Source organism: Lolium rigidum, unplaced genomic scaffold (assembly GCF_022539505.1).
Source record: "Lolium rigidum isolate FL_2022 unplaced genomic scaffold, APGP_CSIRO_Lrig_0.1 contig_19763_1, whole genome shotgun sequence".
Classification (NCBI taxonomy): domain Eukaryota; kingdom Viridiplantae; phylum Streptophyta; class Magnoliopsida; order Poales; family Poaceae; genus Lolium; species Lolium rigidum.
In genome coordinates this window covers 428,355-448,333 of record NW_025899946.1, presented here as the reverse complement: position 1 = coordinate 448,333, position 19,979 = coordinate 428,355, and the positions used below count along the sequence as shown (strand labels likewise).

The window sequence follows — 19,979 nt, the reverse complement described above, 5'->3', positions numbered from 1 at the left end:
CCTTAGAAAAACAAGTCTGATCTGATTCTAGGATCCGTATACTGTTCCTCATGCCCTTGACAGATTTAATAATTTGGTAAGCCCAACGAATTATAAAACAGCAAAAATTCTCTTAACAAATGGAGAAAAAATGCATTATACATCATAGTTCTAAAGATTCCAGAAAAAAAAATCACAGCGGCAAAATAAGTCACACTGTTGCCCATCTTATCCAATGGTGCATACATGGTGTTCACACTAAAATATGCATCAACTCATTGGTGAGCAACTTGCGACCTACGATATCGTTGCAGTGTCAGAAGGCGCTCTGCAACATATGTCATCGTGGGTCTTTGATCCACATCAAGGTTAAGGCATTGCACCGCAATCTCGGCCAGGTAGTCAAGAATCTCCAAATTTCCTTTTACTGCAATTTTCTTGTCGAACAGATCGGTTGCTTTCTTCCCTTCTTTGTGAACTTCAAGGAAACTCTTCACTAAGTTGTTGTCCTCAGAATGTCTGGCCTTCTTCCTGCTAATGACCTCCAAGATCACAATTCCAAAACTGTAGACATCACTTTTTTGTGTCAGTCTGCCTGTTTGCAGGTATATTGGATCCATATAAGACATATCACCGATGATGCAGTGGGAATGTTCGTTATCACTCGCAATCAACTTCGATAAGCTCGCTGAGATCTTCGGCATAAAGTTTTCATCCAAGAGAATATTTTCCGGTTTAACATCACCATGCAGGAATTTGCAATGAGCTTGTGAATGCAGATAAGCTAGACCATGTGCTGATTCTGCAACAATAGCTAGAAGCATATCCAAGCTGAGAGGGACCTTGCTGCTGCTGTGAAGAATGTCATCAAGGCTTCCTTTGGAGAGAAACTCATACACCAACATGGGGATATCCATTTCTAGGCAACAACCTATGAGCCTATGGATGTTCTTGTGAATGACTTGAGACTGGATGATGACTAAATTTTCAAATTGTTCATTCTCTACCATACTACCATTGATCGGTTTCTTTACCGCCACCACTGTAGTACCAACAACACCTTTGTAAACTTCAAAGAATCCATCTTTTCCAATCAAATTGTTAGTCTTCAGCATTGACATGACCTCCTTCTTTTTGAATATCTTTATAAAATGTGACTTTTCTAATATACGTCTGCTTGTTGTATCAAAATTCGTGCGTGCCTTCCGGTTGAAAATGTCCAAACTATTCAACTTGTTGAGCCGAGAAGAGATAGAACTAGAAATGTTTACGCCAGGGTGGTCCCTATCTTGCACTCCCCATAATTGACCTTCTTCGTTTTGCTCAGCAAATAAACTGCTGATGTCAGTTTCATCTGAATAGTCACCGCTTATATGCTGTGCATGTAACCTACGAGATCGGTTAAGTATGACAAGGCGCTCTGCAACATCAGTCATCGATGGTCTCTGATCGACATCAAGGTTAAGACATTCCACAGCAATCTCTGCCAGATAGTCAAGAATCTCCAAATTACCTGTTAGCGCCATTTCCTTGTCAAACAGCTCGGTTGCTTTCTTCCCTTTTTCATGAACTTCAACAAAACACTTCACTAAGCTATTATTATCAGAATGTCTGGCCTCCTTCCTGCTAATGATTTCCAAGATCACAATTCCAAAACTGTAGACATCACTTTTTTCGGTCAGTAGGCCTGTTTGCATGTATACTGGATCCATGTAATTCATGTCACCGTTGACGTAGACAGTGTGTTCGTTGTCTCTCGTAATCAAACTCGACATGCTGAAGCCTGAGATCTTTGGAACAAAGTTTTCATCCAAGAGTATATTTGCCGGTTTAATATTACTATGCACAATTTTGGCATGAGCTTGTGAGTGCAAATAAGCTAAACCATGTGCTGAATCTTGAATGATATTTAGACGCAAATCCAAGTTCAGAGGCACCTTGCTGCCGCTGTGAAGAATGTCATGAAGACTTCCTCTCGAGAGAAACTCGTATACTAGCATGGGGCTTTCCGTTTCTAGGCAACAACCTATGAGCCAAGCAATATTCTTGTGAACGATCTGAGATTGGATGATGACTTCGTTTTCTAACAGGTTACTCACTAGCATATTACCAGAGATCGGTGTCTTTACTGCGACCAGTGCATTACCTACAAAGCCTTTATAAACTTCACTGGAGTTGCCTTTTCCAATTTGATTGCTACTCCTTACTATTGGCAAGAGCTCCTCCTTTCTGAAGATATTTATAAAATGTGACTTCCGCCTGTCATTCCTATCAAAATTGCTGCGTGTTTTCATGTTGAAAATGTTGAAAATGTTCTTCTCAGAGAATCCAGTACAGATAGAGCTAGAATTGTTTGCCCCATGACGGTTGACCTTTTCCTTCATATCTTGCACTCCCCATAATGGTAACTGGCCTACTTTCAGTTGGCATTCCTGCATATGAAGCCATTCAATGCGTTCTGCCACATCTTCCAATATTGAGTGTTCCTTGACATCCGCCTTCTGGAGGTTCTCAGCTCCAAGCTTTCCAATCCTTTCTCCAAATTGTTCCCTGGGTAAAATTATATGCGATTCAAATGATGAACTGCCGACGCAAGTTTCTTCTGAATAGTCAGCACTTGTCGTTTTATCAAGCCTATCAAGTATGTGCCTTGCAACTGGTCTCTTCTTTGGATCCAAGTTCATGCACTCTATCCCAATCTTAGAGCATGCTCTTACTTGTTCCAATTGCATGCGCCCCTCTGATGCATCCAATCGATTCATCCAACTTTCAACTACCTATAAGATTACAATCTAGAGTTAGTATTTATGTAATAAATTTAATAATATATATATATATGATTACATTATAGCTAGTAGAGAAAAGAAATAGAAATCTTAAAAAAATGGATTGTAATGATTTTCTAAAATGAAAGCCACTTAATTTCAGTCCACACATTTTAGCTTAATTTGTGTATATGCTGCTTACGTCTTGCCCTGTGATTTGTTTTCATCCAATTCACATTGGAATCTCGTACAGTTACAATTGAAGTGTTATTTAAGAATGTGAAATTACTTCCAGAAGTATAAATAGGCTTTGTTTTTTTTGTAATGAAGTACACCCATGTGTATCTAAAATTCTAAACGTGAGAAAAGGTGAATTTCTGATGGGTAATGCCATGCCCCACAACTCAACCACCTCACTGAGAGGTTGTTTTCATAAAACAGGTATATAATAGAAATCTCCAACCAAACGGGAAAAAAAATGATGTTTTGCTAAGTTAAATCTAGACAACTTGGAGCAAACGCCTAAACTGTTCTTACATAATCGTCATCGAGATACCGCTTCGCTCCTGTCAATATTTCCATGATTATGACGCCAAGACTATATATGTCTGATGCAAATGCAATTTGTCTTGATCTGAGGTATTCTGGATCCATATATCCCCTGTGAAGAGATTAAAGTTTGATCAATGAATGTGAAAATAAATATGAAGCGAGTCATGCCTAAGAAAACGAAGAGCTTTTAGTGGCTGGCTTACAGAGTTCCACTTAGGTTTTCAGTAATCGCACGGGTTTGATCTTCACCGAGGCATCTGGAGAGACCAAAGTCAGCAATTTTGGGTACCATCTGACCGTTAAGTAAAATATTAGCTGGCTTAAGGTCTAAGTGAAGAATTCGCATCTCATGAAGAAAAAGCAAACCCTCAGTTATCCCCTTAATAATTTGATAGCGTTCCCTCCAATTAAGTCCACAGGTTGCATCTGCACACACAAAGTGGTTGGGATTTGAGAATGTTAGGTATAGTAAGGAAATAACATGCTACTGTATGTATTAAAATAACCTTTCAAAAAATAAATAAAAATGGGAATAGGCGTTTTCGTCCTACCGGTAATGTGCTTATCGAGACTCCCTTTGCATACATACTCAAAACAGAGCAACCAGTTCCGCTGATCTGCCATGACAAGCTTCCCCTCAAACTTTTGCATTTTACCTTGAGTCTCAGCACAATAGCCCAGAAACCTTACAATATTCTTGTGCTTGGCATTTATCAGGCATTTAACCTCTTCATGAAATTTATTCTCGTGAAGACCAAATGTGTTGGACAGCTTCTTTACGGCGACCATACCTTTTCCAACCATTCCCTGCAGTAACAACATCCATTGTTAACAAGAACCAGATCGTGTATGTATGTTATCTCAAATAATTCATATCTGACTATATTTGTTTCATGTCTAGATCGACTGTGATTAGGATTGGAGAAGCTGATTAGATTGAATGTATGCTACCTTATAAACTACTGCAAACCCGCCGCTGCCAATTTGGTTATCAAGAGAGAAATGATTTGTTACGTATTGCAGAAGTGATAACGGCAGACTAGTGGGCTCTGCGCTTTCATCAAGCAGCATCCTCTCCAGGACGTCGTAGCTTGTACTGGTTTCACTGTCCATTTGTAGTCACTGAAAATTAAACGAGTAGAGCATCCATAAAATTAAAATAAGAGGAATGTCTTTATTACACTGTATAACTAGTCACTACACGTAATTACACAATAAATTAGTCATGAATGGACCAATTACAAAATGAAGATCTCACACATCAGACAGCACTAGAGTAACCCAATTGCATGCTCGTTTCAATTTATTTCAATATATCAAGGCGCCAAGTTTTCCACCAAAGGACAAATCTGGTCCGCTGTATCGACCACACCTGACATGATCTCTTCCGGGCATCAGATCCAATCGAGACTACTCATCAACCCCCACAATAATTTAATTTTATCAGCTTCCCACCGCTTATCAACCTAGTACTGGGTGGAAACATATTTTCGACACATTAAAGGTAAATAATTACATCTTGGTATGATCACAAAGCCATTGACCACTTTCTTTTCACCAACAGAGAAGAGGCTTGAAGATGCAAGCTTGTCTAGCGGGTGCTTTTACCAAGATGTATCCTTCAGACGACGAGGAAATTATCTAGCAGCTAGCAAGGAGACTCCAGAGGAAATTAAGATGAAATCAAAACATGCACGCATGGAAATGCAATATCTAGGATAGCTTCCATCTGAAACAAAACTAGACCGAGGAACTGAATAAGCTACAACTTAACACATAAATACCTTGGCTACAGTGAGGTGTCGATGAATCAAGAAAAGCAATCACCCAGCAGGTGTTTTTAGGCGAGGTGTGAAATGGATCTTGCTCACAACGGCCTGGTCGATCAGTCGAAGGATATGTGAGGAAGTGCAAAGTCAATGCCAAGACGAGCTAACTAGCCTCCTGCCTCCCTTGCTTTGATCCTTCCCGTCAACGTCCAGCTAATTACCCATCTAATTGCGCATCTTTCCATGTGCAGCGGTACTAGGATAATGAACAATTTGTCAGTGGCATCTATCAGACCCATTAACCATAATTAAGCAATTGGTATAGCACATGGTATGCTCTTGGTAAGTGTAACAGTCAACCTTTAGTAAAAAAAAATTGGCCAATTGCCAGTAACTAATTAATTTGTCATACAAGAAAGAGCCTAATTGATGACGTGGGCTTAGCCTAGTGGTTGGGGTCGCAGTGGTGCACCCCAACGACCGGAGTTCGATTCCTATCAGGGATGAATTTCGGAATTGTCACGCCAAGTCCCGCTTCTACTATATCAAAAAGTGTCTAGTTCCTTCTAGACACGGTTTCATTTTTCAGAAAGAGCCTAATTAATTTGGGCACATCGCTTGCCAGAAGATGCATATACAGATATACTTGTACAAGGAAGTGTTCCACGAAAAAAGACAGTTGTGCTCACCGATAAGGGAGGGAGGCCTCGAGGAGGTGAGTCCGCCAGAGCACATGCTGCTCCATTGGGACTGACGGCGCCTGCAGAGCTTGCGGCTCCTGTTCTGGATCTTGAGGACGTGGGCCGTGCTGGACATGAGGATGACGGAGAGCGCTCATAAATTAATCTTGTGTTCTTCTTCAGGCAACGGCGCAAGGACCAAGGAGGAGGGTTGCAGCGGAGGGACGCGGTGAGGAGGGGGAGCGTGCAAGCGCAGAGGGAGAGTGGGAAAGCGTGAAGCTGGGCAATTCCTATACCACGCCCGTTGCGTCGGTTACCGATCGACCGCGGGATGCGGGAGTAGGCGGTTACGGTCGGCGGCGGGGCCGAGCAACGCTAATGGCGACGGCGGACGGGGTCGATGGCCGCAGTCGAGAATGGAGGCGCACCAGGTGGAACGCTTCAGCGTCGCTCCGGTACGCGAACCGACCACCGCACACCCCTGGTCGGGTTTGGCCAGGCCCATTGTTTCTGTTTAGTAGTTCGGTTTTCTATTTCGGTTTTCTTTTTCTTTTCTCTTTTCTGGTTCCTTTTTTCTTTTTCTGTTTTCTGTTTTCGTTTTTGTTTATATATATATTTCAGATACGAATTTTTTAATTTCTAAAATTGTTCAAATTGAGAAAATGTTTAAATTCAAAAATATTCAAATTTGAAAATCGTTCGACTTTGAGAACCGTTCAAATTTGAAAACCGTTTAAATTTGAAAATCGTTCAAATTTGAAAACCGCTCAAATTTTGAAAACCATTCAAAAGTGAAAAATGTATAAATTTAGAAAATGTTCATATATATAATGATTTTTTAAAAAAATAACAAAATTCAAATTTTAAAATATGTTCAAATTTTGAAAATATTTAAATTTCAGAAGAAAAAACTTGTCTGATTTGATGTTAGGATCCGTATACTGTTCCTAGTACATGCCCTTAACAGATGCAATAATTTGGTCTGCCCAACACACTATAATATAGCAGAAAATCTCCGAACAAAGGGATAAAGAATTTAATTATTATTTCATTATTCATCATGGTTCTATATATTTCAAATGAAATCACAGACGCAACATATATCGAACACCAACAGTTGCCTATCTTATACAATGACATACATGGTGTTCACAACCACAATGTGCATCAACTCATTGGCGAACAATTTGCGACCTATGATATCGTTGTAGTGTGAGAAGGCGTTCTGCAACGTCTGCCATCTTGGGTCTTTGATCCACATTAAGGTTAAGACATTCCACAGCAATCTCTGCCAGCGAGTCGAGAATCTCCAAATCTTCTGTTGTCACTGCAACTTCCTTGTCAAACAGTTCAGTTGGTTTCTTTCCTTTCTCGTGAACTTCAAGGAAACTTCTCACTAAGCTTTTGTAATCAGAATGAATGGAAGCCTTCTTCCTGCTAATGACCTCCAAGATCACAACTCCAAAGCTGTAAACATCACTCTTTTTGGTCAGTAGGTATGTTTGAATGTACACTGGATCTGTATAAATCAAGTTACCGAACATGTGTGCAGTGAATTCATCATTTCTCTGAACGAACCTCGATATGAAAAAGCCTGAGATCTTTGGAACGAAGTTCTCGCACAAGAGTATATTTGCCGGTTTAACATTACCATGGATAACGGTGAAACCAGCTCCGGAATGCATATAAGCTAGACCCTGTGCTGATTCTGCAACTATAGTCAGACGTACATCTATGTTGAGAGGCTCGTTGTCAACTCTGTGAAGAATGTCATCAAGGCTTCCTCTTGAGATGAACTCGTGCACCAGTATGGGACTATCCATTTCTAGGCAACAACCTATGAACCTAACGATGTTCTTGTGGACCATTTGAGACAGGATGCCGACTTCCCTTTCGAACACACAATTATTTATCCCATAACTAGAAATCGGTTTCTTTACCACGACCAGTGCATCAGCTAATACGCCCTTGTAAACTTCAGTGAAGTCACCTTTTCCAATTAAATTGCTATCCCTTATTATTGGCTCAAGCTCCTTCATTCTGAAGATCTTTACATTATCTGATACATGGTTGTAGTTTCTATGCACAGTCATGCGTTCTTTCCTTTTAAAGATGTCCAGATTTCTCAACTTGAAGAACACACTAGAGATAGATCTAGAAATGCTTTCCCCAGGACGATTAACCTTTTTCTCTGTATCTTGCGCTCCCGATAATGATATCTGGCCTAATTTCTGTTGGCTTTCCTGTAACTGAAGCTTTCCAACAGGTTCTACAAAATCCTCTGATATTTCAGGGTGTTCCTTGACATCCACCTTTTCGAGGCTCTCAGTTGCAATCTTTTTTATTTTTTCTCCAGATTGTTCCCTGGGTAAACTTACTTGCAGCTCAACTGATGAGCTGCTGATACTGGTTTCGTAAATTGAATAGACAGTATCACTTGTCATTTCATTAAGCCTACCGATTATATCCCGTGCAACTGGTCTCTTATTTGGGTCCAAGTCCATGCACTCTATCCCTATCCTAGTGCAAACTCTCACTTGTACCAATCGCATGTCTCCCTCTGATGCCTGCAATCGGTTCATCCAACTTTCAACTACCTATAAGATAGAAACCATGAGTTAGCATCCATAACCATAAAATTGAAAATCTATCTGACATTTAAATTAAGCTAACTAGAGAAAACAAATGCTGGAAAACCTAAGAGAATATGTACCCTACAGATTCTATTACGCCTGGGTCACCTAATTTTAGTCCACATACTTAATCTTAATTTACGTAGATGTTGCTCATGTCTATAGTAGAGGAGAAGTGAACATAGAAAGATTAAGCTACACTGATATTTTTCGTGAAATTCGCATAGGGGTATCTCAAAGTCACAATTGAAATTTGCATAATACGACCGATGCACAATGGTCAATTTGTTTAGATGGTATATATCCAAATGTGGGACTACAATACTTTCAAAGTATAAATAGATTTAGTTTTTGTCATAAAGCGCACACATGTTTATGTAGACGTGAGCAACTAGAGCTGAACTTTAATGTTTACAGCCGTACCTTGCAACTCAACCACCTCACCAAGAGATTTTTTTTCATAGAATAAGTACATAAGAAAACTAGAAAGGAAAGAAGAAGGAATGATTTTTTGCTAAGTTACAATGTAGCATAATTGTTTCAGAAGCTACACTTCAATTTGGCGCAATCGCATAAACTATCCTTACGTTCTCAGCTTTGAGATATCCCTTCAGTCCTGTCAGTATTTCCATGATAATAACGCCAAGACTATATATGTCTGATGCGAATGTGATTTTTCCTGATTTGAGGTACTCTGGATCCATATATCCCCTACGAGAAATTTTGAAATTTGGTCAATGAATGTGCAAATAAATGTTAAATAAGTCATGCCTAACAGAATGAAGATCTTTCAAGAGGCTGCTTACAGTGTTCCACATAGGTTTTTAGTTATCGCACGGGTTTGGTCTTCACCGAGGCATCTTGACAAACCAAAGTCAGCAATTTTGGGTACCATTTGATTATCCATCAATATATTAGCAGGCTTCAGGTCTAAGTGAAGAATTCGCTTCTCATGGAGAAAAAGCAAACCCTCGCATATCCCATTGATTATTCGATACCGCTCGTTCCATTCAAGTCCACAAGATGCATCTGCACACGAACCAGCCGAGATTCATATTTTATTAATTTTAGTTACATGGTGATAATGTGACATCAAATATACGGCAAGCTATGCATTTAATAACCTTTAAAAGAGTAAATAAAGATCAGATTAGATGTTTTGGTCCTACCGGTAATGTGCTTATCGAGATTCCCATTGGGTACATACTCGAAACAGAGCAACCAGTTCCGTTGATCTGCCATGACAAGCATCCCCTCGTAGTTTTCCATTTTTCCTTGCGTGTCAGCACAATATCCCAAAAAACGTACAATATTTTTGTGCTTGGCCTTTATCAAACATTTAACCTCTTCATGGAATTTATTCTCGTGAATATCAAACGTGTTGAGGAGCTTCTTCACGGCCACCATGCCTTTTCCGACCACTCCCTACAGTGAAAACATGCATTAGAATGTGCTATGATGCTTATGTTTGAGATCAGATGTGATTATGATTGGAGAAGATGATAAGAGTTGTGTGGTACCTTGTAAACCACCGCAAAACCACCTCTGCCAATTTGGTGATCGGGAGAGAAACGATTTGTTATGTATTGCAGAAGTGATAACGGCAGGCTCGTGGGCTCTGCGCTTTCATCAAGCAACATCCTCTCCAGGAGATCGTGGCTTGTACTGGCTTCATGGTCCATTTGCAATCACTGCAATGAAATGAGTACAAGACCCTTAAAATAAGAGCAATCATGACAGGAACAATTACAAATGAAGATTCGACGCATCAGGCAGCAGCAGAATTACCCAACTGCATGCCAGTTCAAATTTATTTCATATATCCACGAATCAAGCTTTCCACCAAGGGACATCTCTGGTCCGCCGCATCGACCACACGCCTGACGTGATCTCCTCTGGGCATCAGATCAGACTGAGACTACTCCTTAACCCCCACATTTATTTTGTTTTTACCCTGCTTGTCCACCACTTGTCAACCTATTGCTGGGTGGAAAAATTTTTTTTTTGCATGTGTAGTCGAAATTAAAGGTAAAAAATAAGCAGGTGTGTTATTGGTTTCTCTGCCTGCCTATTCACAGAGTTGACAATGTGATCATGAGAGCCAGATTGCCACATCATGGTTTTTGCTACTTTGACCCATTGTTTTCACCAAAATTGAAGAGGCTTGAGGATGCAAGATTCTCGAATTGGTGTTTTTAACGAGATGTACGATTCAGACGACAACGAACTTAGCTAATATCTGTCTGAGGAGAACTAGATCGATAAGAAACTGAGTAATTGAGCTAAGATCCTGATCTCCTTCAACCTGAAAACCCACGTCTACCCGTCAGGCGTCAGGCAGGCAGTAGAATTAGCAGATTGTCACCTTGCTCTGGATCTCACGAAATCATTGGTGAACAATTAGACATGCGGAAGTGCGAGAATGTAGGAACCAATAACCTCGAGCATCAAGGCAGCTAAGAGGAATTGATGGACCGAACCGTTTCCTCGGTACGGACCGAGACAGGCGATTCAGATGGCGATCTGGGTGGCGACGGCGGAGCCCCATGCGGGCGTGGCTCGGGCGGGAGCGGGCCGGAGGTGGAGGAGACGCCGACGACCCCCGTCCCGCGGGCGCCATGGTCGGTCGACGGGGCGCCGCGAGGTAGGTTCTGGGATGTCTCCTCGGTGCTGGAGGAGTCTGAGGCGGGCGATGAGTTCGTCGAGGCGTGCGGGTCGGAGGGATCCGTCTCGCCGCGTCGGCCGCCGGGGAGGCCAACCCTGGACGGCTTCATCTCCCGCGCGGCGGAGCTTGGGGGCTCCCTGCGGTCCCAGCGGCGGCTGGCCTTTGCTCCTGGGGGTAGGGGCTCAAGGTTTGGCGCCGGCGGCGGGCCGTGGCGTCGACGGCCAGGTGAGGGCTGGTCTGGTGCTCGCGCTGGCAGGCGCCGCGCGCGGGGGACGTGCGGGCCCTGTGGCGCGGTTCGGGCGGCTGGCCGGGGATGCCAGTCGGCGCCGGCGAAGCTACTGGCGGCGGCGGAGCACCGGGTGGCGCGGCTAGGGTTCGCGGGAGACGACTCGGTCGCGGCCGCGGCTGTCGATGGGCCTGGGCCGAGGCCCCCGGAGCTGCCCGTGCGGGATGGCACAGGTCCCCCTGGTGGGCCTGGTGACGTGGCCCACACGCGGGCTGGGCTGGTGTGGCCGTGCTTGGCCCAGGCTGGCCTGGGTACGGCCCAGCTGCCCGCTCCGGTCCCTGAGGCCCATCAAGGGGGGTCTTTTAAGGGTTGGATCTGGCTGCCCCGGGGCTGCAAATCACCATCCCTAGGGTTTCCAGCGAGAAAGGCTGAGGTGAGGCGGCTTGCTTCCACATCGCGCACACTCTTCCGCATCCCGGATCCGGCGCCGCTCGCGCGCTCGTTCGCGAAGTGGTGGCCATGGAGGGCGTGGAGGAAGTGACGGGAGACAGCGGGCCGGGCGGCGGCGGTGGCGGCGGCGGCGCGGGGCAAGGCAACAACAACAACAAGCGCCGCTTTGAGGGGAGCGGCAACGGCGACGGCGACGGCAGGAGGCAGCAGGACGGCGGTCGCAGGTCGGAGGCGGACCAGCGCGGGCGGCGGCAGGAGCGCGATGAGCGTGCGACGCCGCAACAGCATCATGGGCAGGCGCGCAAGGATGGGAACCATGGCGGACGCGGCAAGGGCCTGCAGGGGGGCGGCGGAAGCTCCGGGTCCGGCGCCGGCTCGGCGATGGCGCAGGGAGCGCATGTCCCGTCCAAGGCCAAGAACAAGGCCAAGCAGGGAGCTGGCCACTCGCAGGGGGTGGCTGTTGGTGGGGAGTGCTTCCGCTGCGGGCGGGCGGGGCACTTCCAGTCCGACTGCACCTATGATCCCCTGTGCGTCCTCTGCAGCAAAGAAGGTCACATCTCGGCCAACTGCCCGACCAGGGGTAGGCCCCTCATGCTCCAACAGATGGGGCATGCCTTCAATGGCTGCGGCTTCTTCAACATCGAGGTGGACCCGATCCGCGAGGAGGCAAAGGGTGCGCAGTACACCGCGGTGATTCGTTTCTCCAACAGCCCTCTGTCAGAGGAGGAGCTCTCGGGGGAGCTGAAGAGCCTGGTCGATGACTGCTGGGATTGGCAGGTCACTAGACAGTCCGAGTCGGAGTTCTCGGTGCAATTCCCGTCGAGGGCGACGCTGAAGCTGAGCACGGGGAGCGGCAAGCTGCACCTTCCCCTGAGCGACATCGATGTGCACATCCGGGAGGCCTTCGTCGCGCCCAAGCCTGGGAAGCCATTCCCCTCGGTGTGGGTCCAGCTGACCGGCCTTCCCCGGGACGTGCTGGTGCGGGACAGGCTCATGGCGGCCCTTGTCCTTGTGGGGCGCCCCATCGACGTGGATGAGCTCTCGCTCAAGAAGTGGACCACGGAGCCGGTGCGTGTGCGGATCCAATGCCGCCACCCCGAGCGCATCAAGGGCTCGTTCCGAGCTGTGTGTGAATGGGGAGCCATACACGATTGGAGTGAAGGCGGAGCCGGGTCGGTCCGCGGGTGGTTCCGGCCGGATGTGCCGCCTAAACCCCCGGCCCCGCGTGATGATGAGGCCGGGGACGATGAGTCGGACCCGAGCGGGGAGGTGGAGACCTGGAACCGGCACGGGTGGAAGGGGAACGGCAAGGCCAAGTCGACCACCGAGCAGGGGACTCAACAGTCCGGGGCGGCGGGCTCGTCGCAGCTCTCCCGCGGTGGGGGCTCGTGGAGTGCTCCGGCTCCGGGCAAGACGGCGATCCGCATCGACAACCAATATGGATCGAACTTGGGATCATTCCCATCCCTGCTGGAGGCGACGATATCCAAGGGCGCCATCATTCCTACCGCGGTGGACCCGGAGGGGTTGGTGGTGAAGAAGAGGCTGCCGGCGGAGGTCGCGGAGGTGGTGTTCGGGGGCGAGGAGGCCTCGCTGGTGTCCGGAGAGACCACCTCTCAGGTCACGGACCCGGTGGAGGCCTGGCTCCTCCCCAGCCCGTGCTCGGCACGTCCCACCTCGGGAGCTGGTCCGCTGGCGGTGCACGAGTTGGCGGGCGGAGTCGGTCCGGAGGGAGCCTGGAGGGTGTCGAGGCGCTGCTGGACGCGGAGGAGGTTCTGGGGCCGCAAGGCCTGTCGGTGGTGACGCCGGCGCTGGAGGTTCCGGCGGTGCCACCCACGGCTAGGGGCAGGCGCTCCAAGGCGGTGCCGGTTCCTGCCGGGACGTTCTCGGAGGCGGTCACGACTACGCAGTCGGCGCTGCGCAAGAGCGCGAGGAACAAGGGCGCGTCGGCGTCGAAGCCGGTGCTGGAGAAGGCGATGGAGCGCGCGGCGGAGAAGAACTTGGAGACAGGTAACTTCGTCGTCCTTGACCATCTCCCTGATTCTCATTTATCTACCGTTGCTTCGGATTGTTGTATCGTGTTTACCCCGAGTGCGGGCACGCCTGCGGAGGCCTTGTCGCTGATTCGGGCCAAGGAGCGGCTGCAGGGCTCACTTGCGGCTGTAGCGCGCCGACAGGCGCAGGAGGCAGCTGAGGCCGCGGCCAGGGAGGCTGCGGAGGCGGCTGTGGGCGCAGCCAGGGAGGCTGCGCAGCCACCGGCGACGGACGTCGCAATGGCACAGGGCCCTCCACGCACGGACCACGGGGTGGACGCTGTGGAGGAGGAGCCGACCGGCCAGGGGTTGGCTGCGGGGCGGGGAGAGGGCATCCCGCCGGACCGCGAACGCCGGGGTTGGTCGGCAGACGCGCGCTAGAGCTCCTCGCAGGTCCACGTTGACCGTGCGGAAGGGAAGGGGCAAGAAATCTCGCGCCACATGAAGGCCCTCATCTATAATCTGCGTGGGTTTGGCAGTGGGGGCCGACGCACACAGCTTAAGGATTACATGAAGCAACACCGTCTGGATATCCTCGGTCTTCAGGAGACTATTAGACAGGATTTCTCGACGGCGGAGCTCCGCAGCCTTGAGTGTGGGGGACTGTTTGCTTGGAACTGGCTTCCAGCAGACGGACACTCAGGGGGCCTTCTTCTCGGCTTTCGGGATGAAAGTTTTGAGGTAGGCTCGTGGAAGAAGGGGACATTCTTCCTTAGCGCCACGGTGTTTCAGCGGAAGACCAGGCTGAAGTGGTGTTTTTTCCTCGTCTATGGCCCGGCGGATCACCGCAGGACGGACGAGTTCCTTGTCGAGCTGGAACGGGAAGTTCTTGCGGCTCCGTTCCCAGTGGTGGTTGGTGGGGACTTCAACCTCATCCGCACAGCTGATGACAAGAGCAACGACAACATTTGCTGGCCTAGGGTGCGCCGGTTTAATGAGGCCATTGCCACGATGGCGCTACGAGAACTATGCAGGGTTGGGGCCAGGTTTACCTGGACCAATCGGCAATTGAACCCAATTAGATGTGCCCTGGACAGGGTTTTGGTCTCGCCGGCCTGGGAGGCCGCCTTCCCTCTGTGCTCCTTAACTGCTGTCACCCGGATTGGCTCTGACCACTCTCCCCTCTTGTTGGAGAGTGGAGAGGGGACGCCGCAGAGACAACCACGCTTCTTCTTCCAGACGTGGTGGTTTGGAGTTAGAGGTTTTCAGGAGTTGATGACAGGCAAGCTTGGGGGCTACCTGAAGCCGCTCAGGTTGGACCGGGGTTCGATCGACGTCTGGCACCGGGTGGCACGCAACTCGCGTCAATTCCTGAAGGGCTGGGGAGCCAACCTGGGCAGGGAGAAGCGCCTATTCAAGGAGAGCCTTCTCGCGCAGGTCGCGGATCTTGATCGACGGGCGGACTCGTCGGGGCTTGACGAGGACGACTGGGCGATGCGGTACTTCCTAGAGGATCAGCTCATCACGTTGGATAGGCTCGGACGAGGAGTGCCGGCGCCAACGTAGTCGGCTGCAGGTGGACCCTCAAGGGGGACTCCGCACGGCGTACTTCCATGCGATCGCCAATGGGAGGCGACGCAAGTGCGCCATACCGCGGTTGATCACTGATCAGGGGGAGATTGAGGACCAAGCCGACATCATGAGGCACGTGTATGACTTCTACATCGGTCTCATGGGGTCGGCTGGTGAGGAGAGAGTCCTCTCCCTCGCTCCGAACCTCTGGGAGGAGGAGAAGCGGGTCTCGCCGGAGGAGAACCGTGCGTTGGAGCTTACCTTTACTCCAGAGGAACTGGATGAGGTCCTTTTGAGTATGGACGCTGATTCGGCTCCAGGTCCGGACGGCCTGCCGGTCTCTTTCTTCAAACGGTTCTGGGGATCCCTGCGGACTCCGATCCTGCAGCTCCTTAACGATTTCGTCCTAGGGAGGGTGGATATCGCAAGGCTGAATTTCGGCGTCATTTCGCTGATTCCGAAAGTCCCGGGAGCGGACGCGATCAGACAGTTCCGGCCCATTGCCCTTATTAACGTCATCTTCAAGTTTGTGGCAAAGGCCTATGCGATTCGTCTTGCTCCTCTGGCCCACCGGACTATTGATCGGAGCCAGACGGCGTTTATCCGGGGTAGGTGCCTACACGAGGGAGTGCTGGCTCTCCACGAGATTGCTCATGAGCTACGGGCCAAGAAGCTTGGGGGCCTCTTGCTCAAACTTGACTTCGAGAAGGCTTATGACCGCGTGAACTGGGACTTCCTTAGGGAGGTTCTGCTCCGTAAGGGGTTTTCAGGGATGATGGTTCACCGCTTGATGCGGCTGGTCATGGGAGGCCACACTCGCGGTCAACGTTAACGGGGAGGTGGGGGCCTTCTTCCGTAACGCTCGGGGTGTGCGTCGGGGCGACCCACTCTCCCCCATCCTCTTTGATTTTCCGGTCGATGGGTCGGCAGCTATGCTCGCTAGGGCCAACGAGGCTGGTCATATTAAAGGGGTGGTACCGCATTTGATACCCGGGGGTAACCCACTTGCAGTACGCGGACGATACGATGGTGTTGATCCAACCTTCCGATCCGGGGATCGCTAACCTCAAGTTTCTCTTACTTAGTTTCGAGAACATGTCGGGGCTTAAAATCAACTTCGACAAAAGTGAGGTCTTTGTGACAGGGGTCACTGACGCGGAGAAGCATAGGGTGGCGGACATGCTTAATTGCAAGCTTGGCTCACTCGCCCATGAAATATCCGGGTTTACTCGTGAGCGACCGCCCGCTTAGGGTAGCGGATCGGTGCTTTCTCCCCGAGAAGGTGGGACATAGGGTGGATCCTTGGCAAGGCCTTTTCTTGGCCTCGGCCGGGCGCCTCGAGCTGACTAATTCTTGTCTATCCGAGCTTACCTATGTTCGCCATGGGCATTTACTTGCTCCATGACGCGACCCACTCGGCCATGGACGGACCGAGATCCCGCTTCTTTTGGGAAGGAGTGGGAAACAAACGCAAATATCACATGGTCGATTGGGCTACGGTCTGTAAGCCGAAAGAGGTGGGGGGTCTGGGGATCCTCAACACAAAGCTTATGAACATCGCGCTTATGCTTAAATGGATTTGGAAGCTCTATCAGAACGCAGAAGGGTCGTGGGCTGATTTGATTCGCGCGAAGTACCTAGGGGATAGGGACTTGTTCGATAAGGAGGTGCCGGTTAGGGGCTCCCGGTTCCGGAACGCCATACAAAAGATCAAGTGGCATTTCAAATTGGGGGCAAGGCATAAGGTCCGGAATGGGAAAAGGACCTATTTCCGGCTCGATTGGTGGTCGGGCTCGGCCCCTCGGGGCAAGATTCCCTAGGCTTTATAGCTGCTGCGATCAACCGTTCATCACGGTGGATGCGGCCAAAGTCGAGGATGGCCCGCCGGGAGCGTGGCGTATCCGCTTTCGAAGGCAATTCAGCCTCGGCGGAGACGGTCGAGTGGGATAATCTCTGCCGAGAGATACAAGACTTACCCACCGATGACCAACCCGATGTAGTTTCCTGGTCCCCGGAGCCCTCGGGGGTCTTCTCGGCGAAATCGGTTTACTACGGGCTGACGCAGGGGCGTCGGTATCACACTTTAGAGATGTTTGGCGGGCGAGGGTGCCTCCGAAAATCAAGGTGTTTCTCCGGCAGCTTATCGGGGGCAAGCTACCATCGTCCGAGCAGGTGGCCAAGCGGCGGGGCCCGTCTAATGGTCGCCGCTCCTCGTGCGGAGAGGTGGAAGACCGCAACCACATCTTCTTCACATGCCACATGGCGGGATTCATGTGGGCGGGAGTTAGGGAACTTCGCATTGCGAATGGAACCCGGGCGGGATTGGGGATTTCATTGCGCTAGCTCGGGGCATCTCGGGCCCTCTTCGTAGTTTAGTTTGGTTCTCCTTTGCGGCCATGTCTTGGTCTCTCCGGAATATTAGGAATAAACTAACTATTGAAGGAAAGCTGATTAACAACCCGACCGACGCCTTCTACCATATGATGCTTCACATGCGGTCTTGGAGGGTTCCGGTCGGACGGAGGGACCGGGCGGCTGCCGGACGAGGCGCTCGAGGCGGTCCGACCGCTGCACGCGAGGAGTAGAGCTGGAGGAGAGTAGATACCATCGGAGTCTTCTGCTATGCTATGATATGTGTTTCTATTCGACCCGCTCCGGGGCTTTTCTGTGTTATCTTCTAGAGACCTTTGTGTGTGGCTTGTGTGCCGGCCTTGGCAGGGTTGCCGTGCAGTACTGAGGAGATCTTGGGTGTGTTGTATCTGACTTTGTTGGCGGTTCCGTTGGGGCTTTATATATAAAGCCGGGCTCATAGCCTTATGTTTAAAAGTAATTGAGCTAAAAATTAACACATACCTCAGCTATGATGAATGTTGGATGAGAGCCTCATGCCGGCCAGCCTTGCTTCGATTGTACCCGTCAACGCCCAGCTACGCGTCTTTGTATGCGAATGGTACTAGTATAATGTACAATTTGTCAGTGCCATCAACTGTAGCACATGGTATACTCTCAGCAAGTGTAATAAAAACAGGCCAATTGCTAACAAGAAATCGATGGAGCTTAATCTAATTGTCATCTAAAAACAGAGCTTAATTAATTTGTGCTGCGACTACACCTCGCCGACGACCAGGTGAGGAGGTCGGCGCCCCGCTTCTCTGCTGCGCCTCCACGTCCCGCCTCCAATGCACGCCGGAATTTTGCCGCCGCCCACCAGAGAAGCACGGGGAGCTGCAGGACGCGCCGTCGACCTCAAGGCTACGCGACGGAGCTCCGGGAAGCGCGCGATTTGAGGGGGCGCTGCGGGTACCGCGGGGGAGGGAGGCGAGGACGTCGGGGAGGGAGAGGCGAAACGCCGTCGTTGCAGGGCGGTGTGTGGTGTGGTGTGAAGTGTGATGTGGAAGGGAAATGGGGAAGCCAGCGGAGAAGAAATCGGCGGTGCGTGTGCTCTACTTTTTCTACGTACGTACTCAGGAAATGGGGAAGCCAGCGGAGAAGAAATCGGCGGTGCGTGCGCCTCTCCTTCCCAGGCGGCTCATGGTGGTGGCCTTTTACGGGTTTGGGGGTGCGACGGACGATTCGTCATCGGGTCTGTGGTCGGTGGCGGCCTCCTCTTCCGCTGATGAGGTCGACCGGCGAACGGTGGCGAGGGGGCCTGCCGTTCTGCCTAATAAATGTGGCTGTCCTACGGTTCCTCTCGCGCCAAGTGAAGATCTGTCGGATGCTCCTGCCCACCGGACTGGTTGGATTGTCGTGTTCCAGAAGGCCCTGCCGGGGAAATTCATTGAGCGATCAATGCCTGAAGATTGCTGAATTGGGTGTTTTCGGTCGTGCGCACCCATGTTTTTTATCTGGCCGTTTAGTTTCAGAGGGAGCGTTTCGAAGCTCTGTTGGTTGTTAATATCATGGAGCGTTGTTTTCTTTCCATGCTGATGGCGGAGAAGGTCATGATAACCGAGATCGGTGGAAGACCAATGGTGATCGGATTTTGGTGGTGAGGTGAAATTAGCTTGGAGCTTCGTGACTTCAAACAGCGACTTGTAAGCGGGGCGACTGCACAGGAGAAGTTCAAAGTTCTATCTTTCAAGGTGAAAATTCAAGGTCTAGCCTTAATTGGTTGTGCCTGACAATGTTCTTGTTGAAGACATTGTTTTGAGAGGGAGAACTTTCTTCAAGGTGAAAACCTAAGATCTGTGATTGGGCGCGATAACGTTGGTGCACTGTTTCCTTCTTAGAGGCGTTGCTTATGGAGAAACGGCAGGAAAGGTTTGTGATCGAGGGAGAAACGGTTTGTGATGTCTTCAAGAAGTGATAACGGCAGGATCCTGGGCTGTGCGCTTTCATCAAGCAGCATCATTTCCAGGACGTTGTGGCTTGAACTAGATTCACGGTCCATTTGCAATCACTACAAATGAAATGGTAGAGCGCCCTTAAAACACGGTCCATTTGCAATCACTACAAATGAAATGCTAGAGCACCCTTAAAACAAGAACAGAAAGGAAGAATTGCAGAATTGCAGAATGAAGATCTGATGCAGCAGGCAGCAATAGAATTACCCAACTGCATGCTTGTTTAAATTTATTTGGAGGATTTATATTTCAATTCATCAAGGTGTCAATTTTTCAATCAAGGGACATCTCTGGTCAACTGTACCGAACGCACCTAATCTGGTCTCCTCTGGGCTGGGCATCCACTTCAATCGAGCCTAATCATGAACTTCC

The 19,979-nt window shown here is 49.4% G+C and overlaps 1 protein-coding gene across 1 annotated transcript; it reads right to left on the bottom strand.

The window, feature by feature from the left end:
• Positions 1–210: 210 nt before the first annotated feature.
• On the bottom strand, positions 211–18,370 carry LOC124680541. The gene is made up of 11 exons (XM_047215591.1): positions 18,118–18,370; positions 9,899–10,069; positions 9,548–9,803; positions 9,185–9,407; positions 8,966–9,089; positions 6,926–8,342; positions 4,248–4,411; positions 3,848–4,103; positions 3,500–3,722; positions 3,282–3,405; positions 211–2,756 (listed from the first exon to the last, which is right to left on the bottom strand). The coding sequence occupies exons 2-11, from the start codon at positions 10,058–10,060 to the stop codon at positions 255–257; spliced, it is 5,451 nt and encodes a 1,816-aa protein (XP_047071547.1). The 5' UTR covers positions 10,061–10,069; positions 18,118–18,370; the 3' UTR covers positions 211–254.
• Between the last annotated feature and the right edge of the window lie 1,609 nt (positions 18,371–19,979).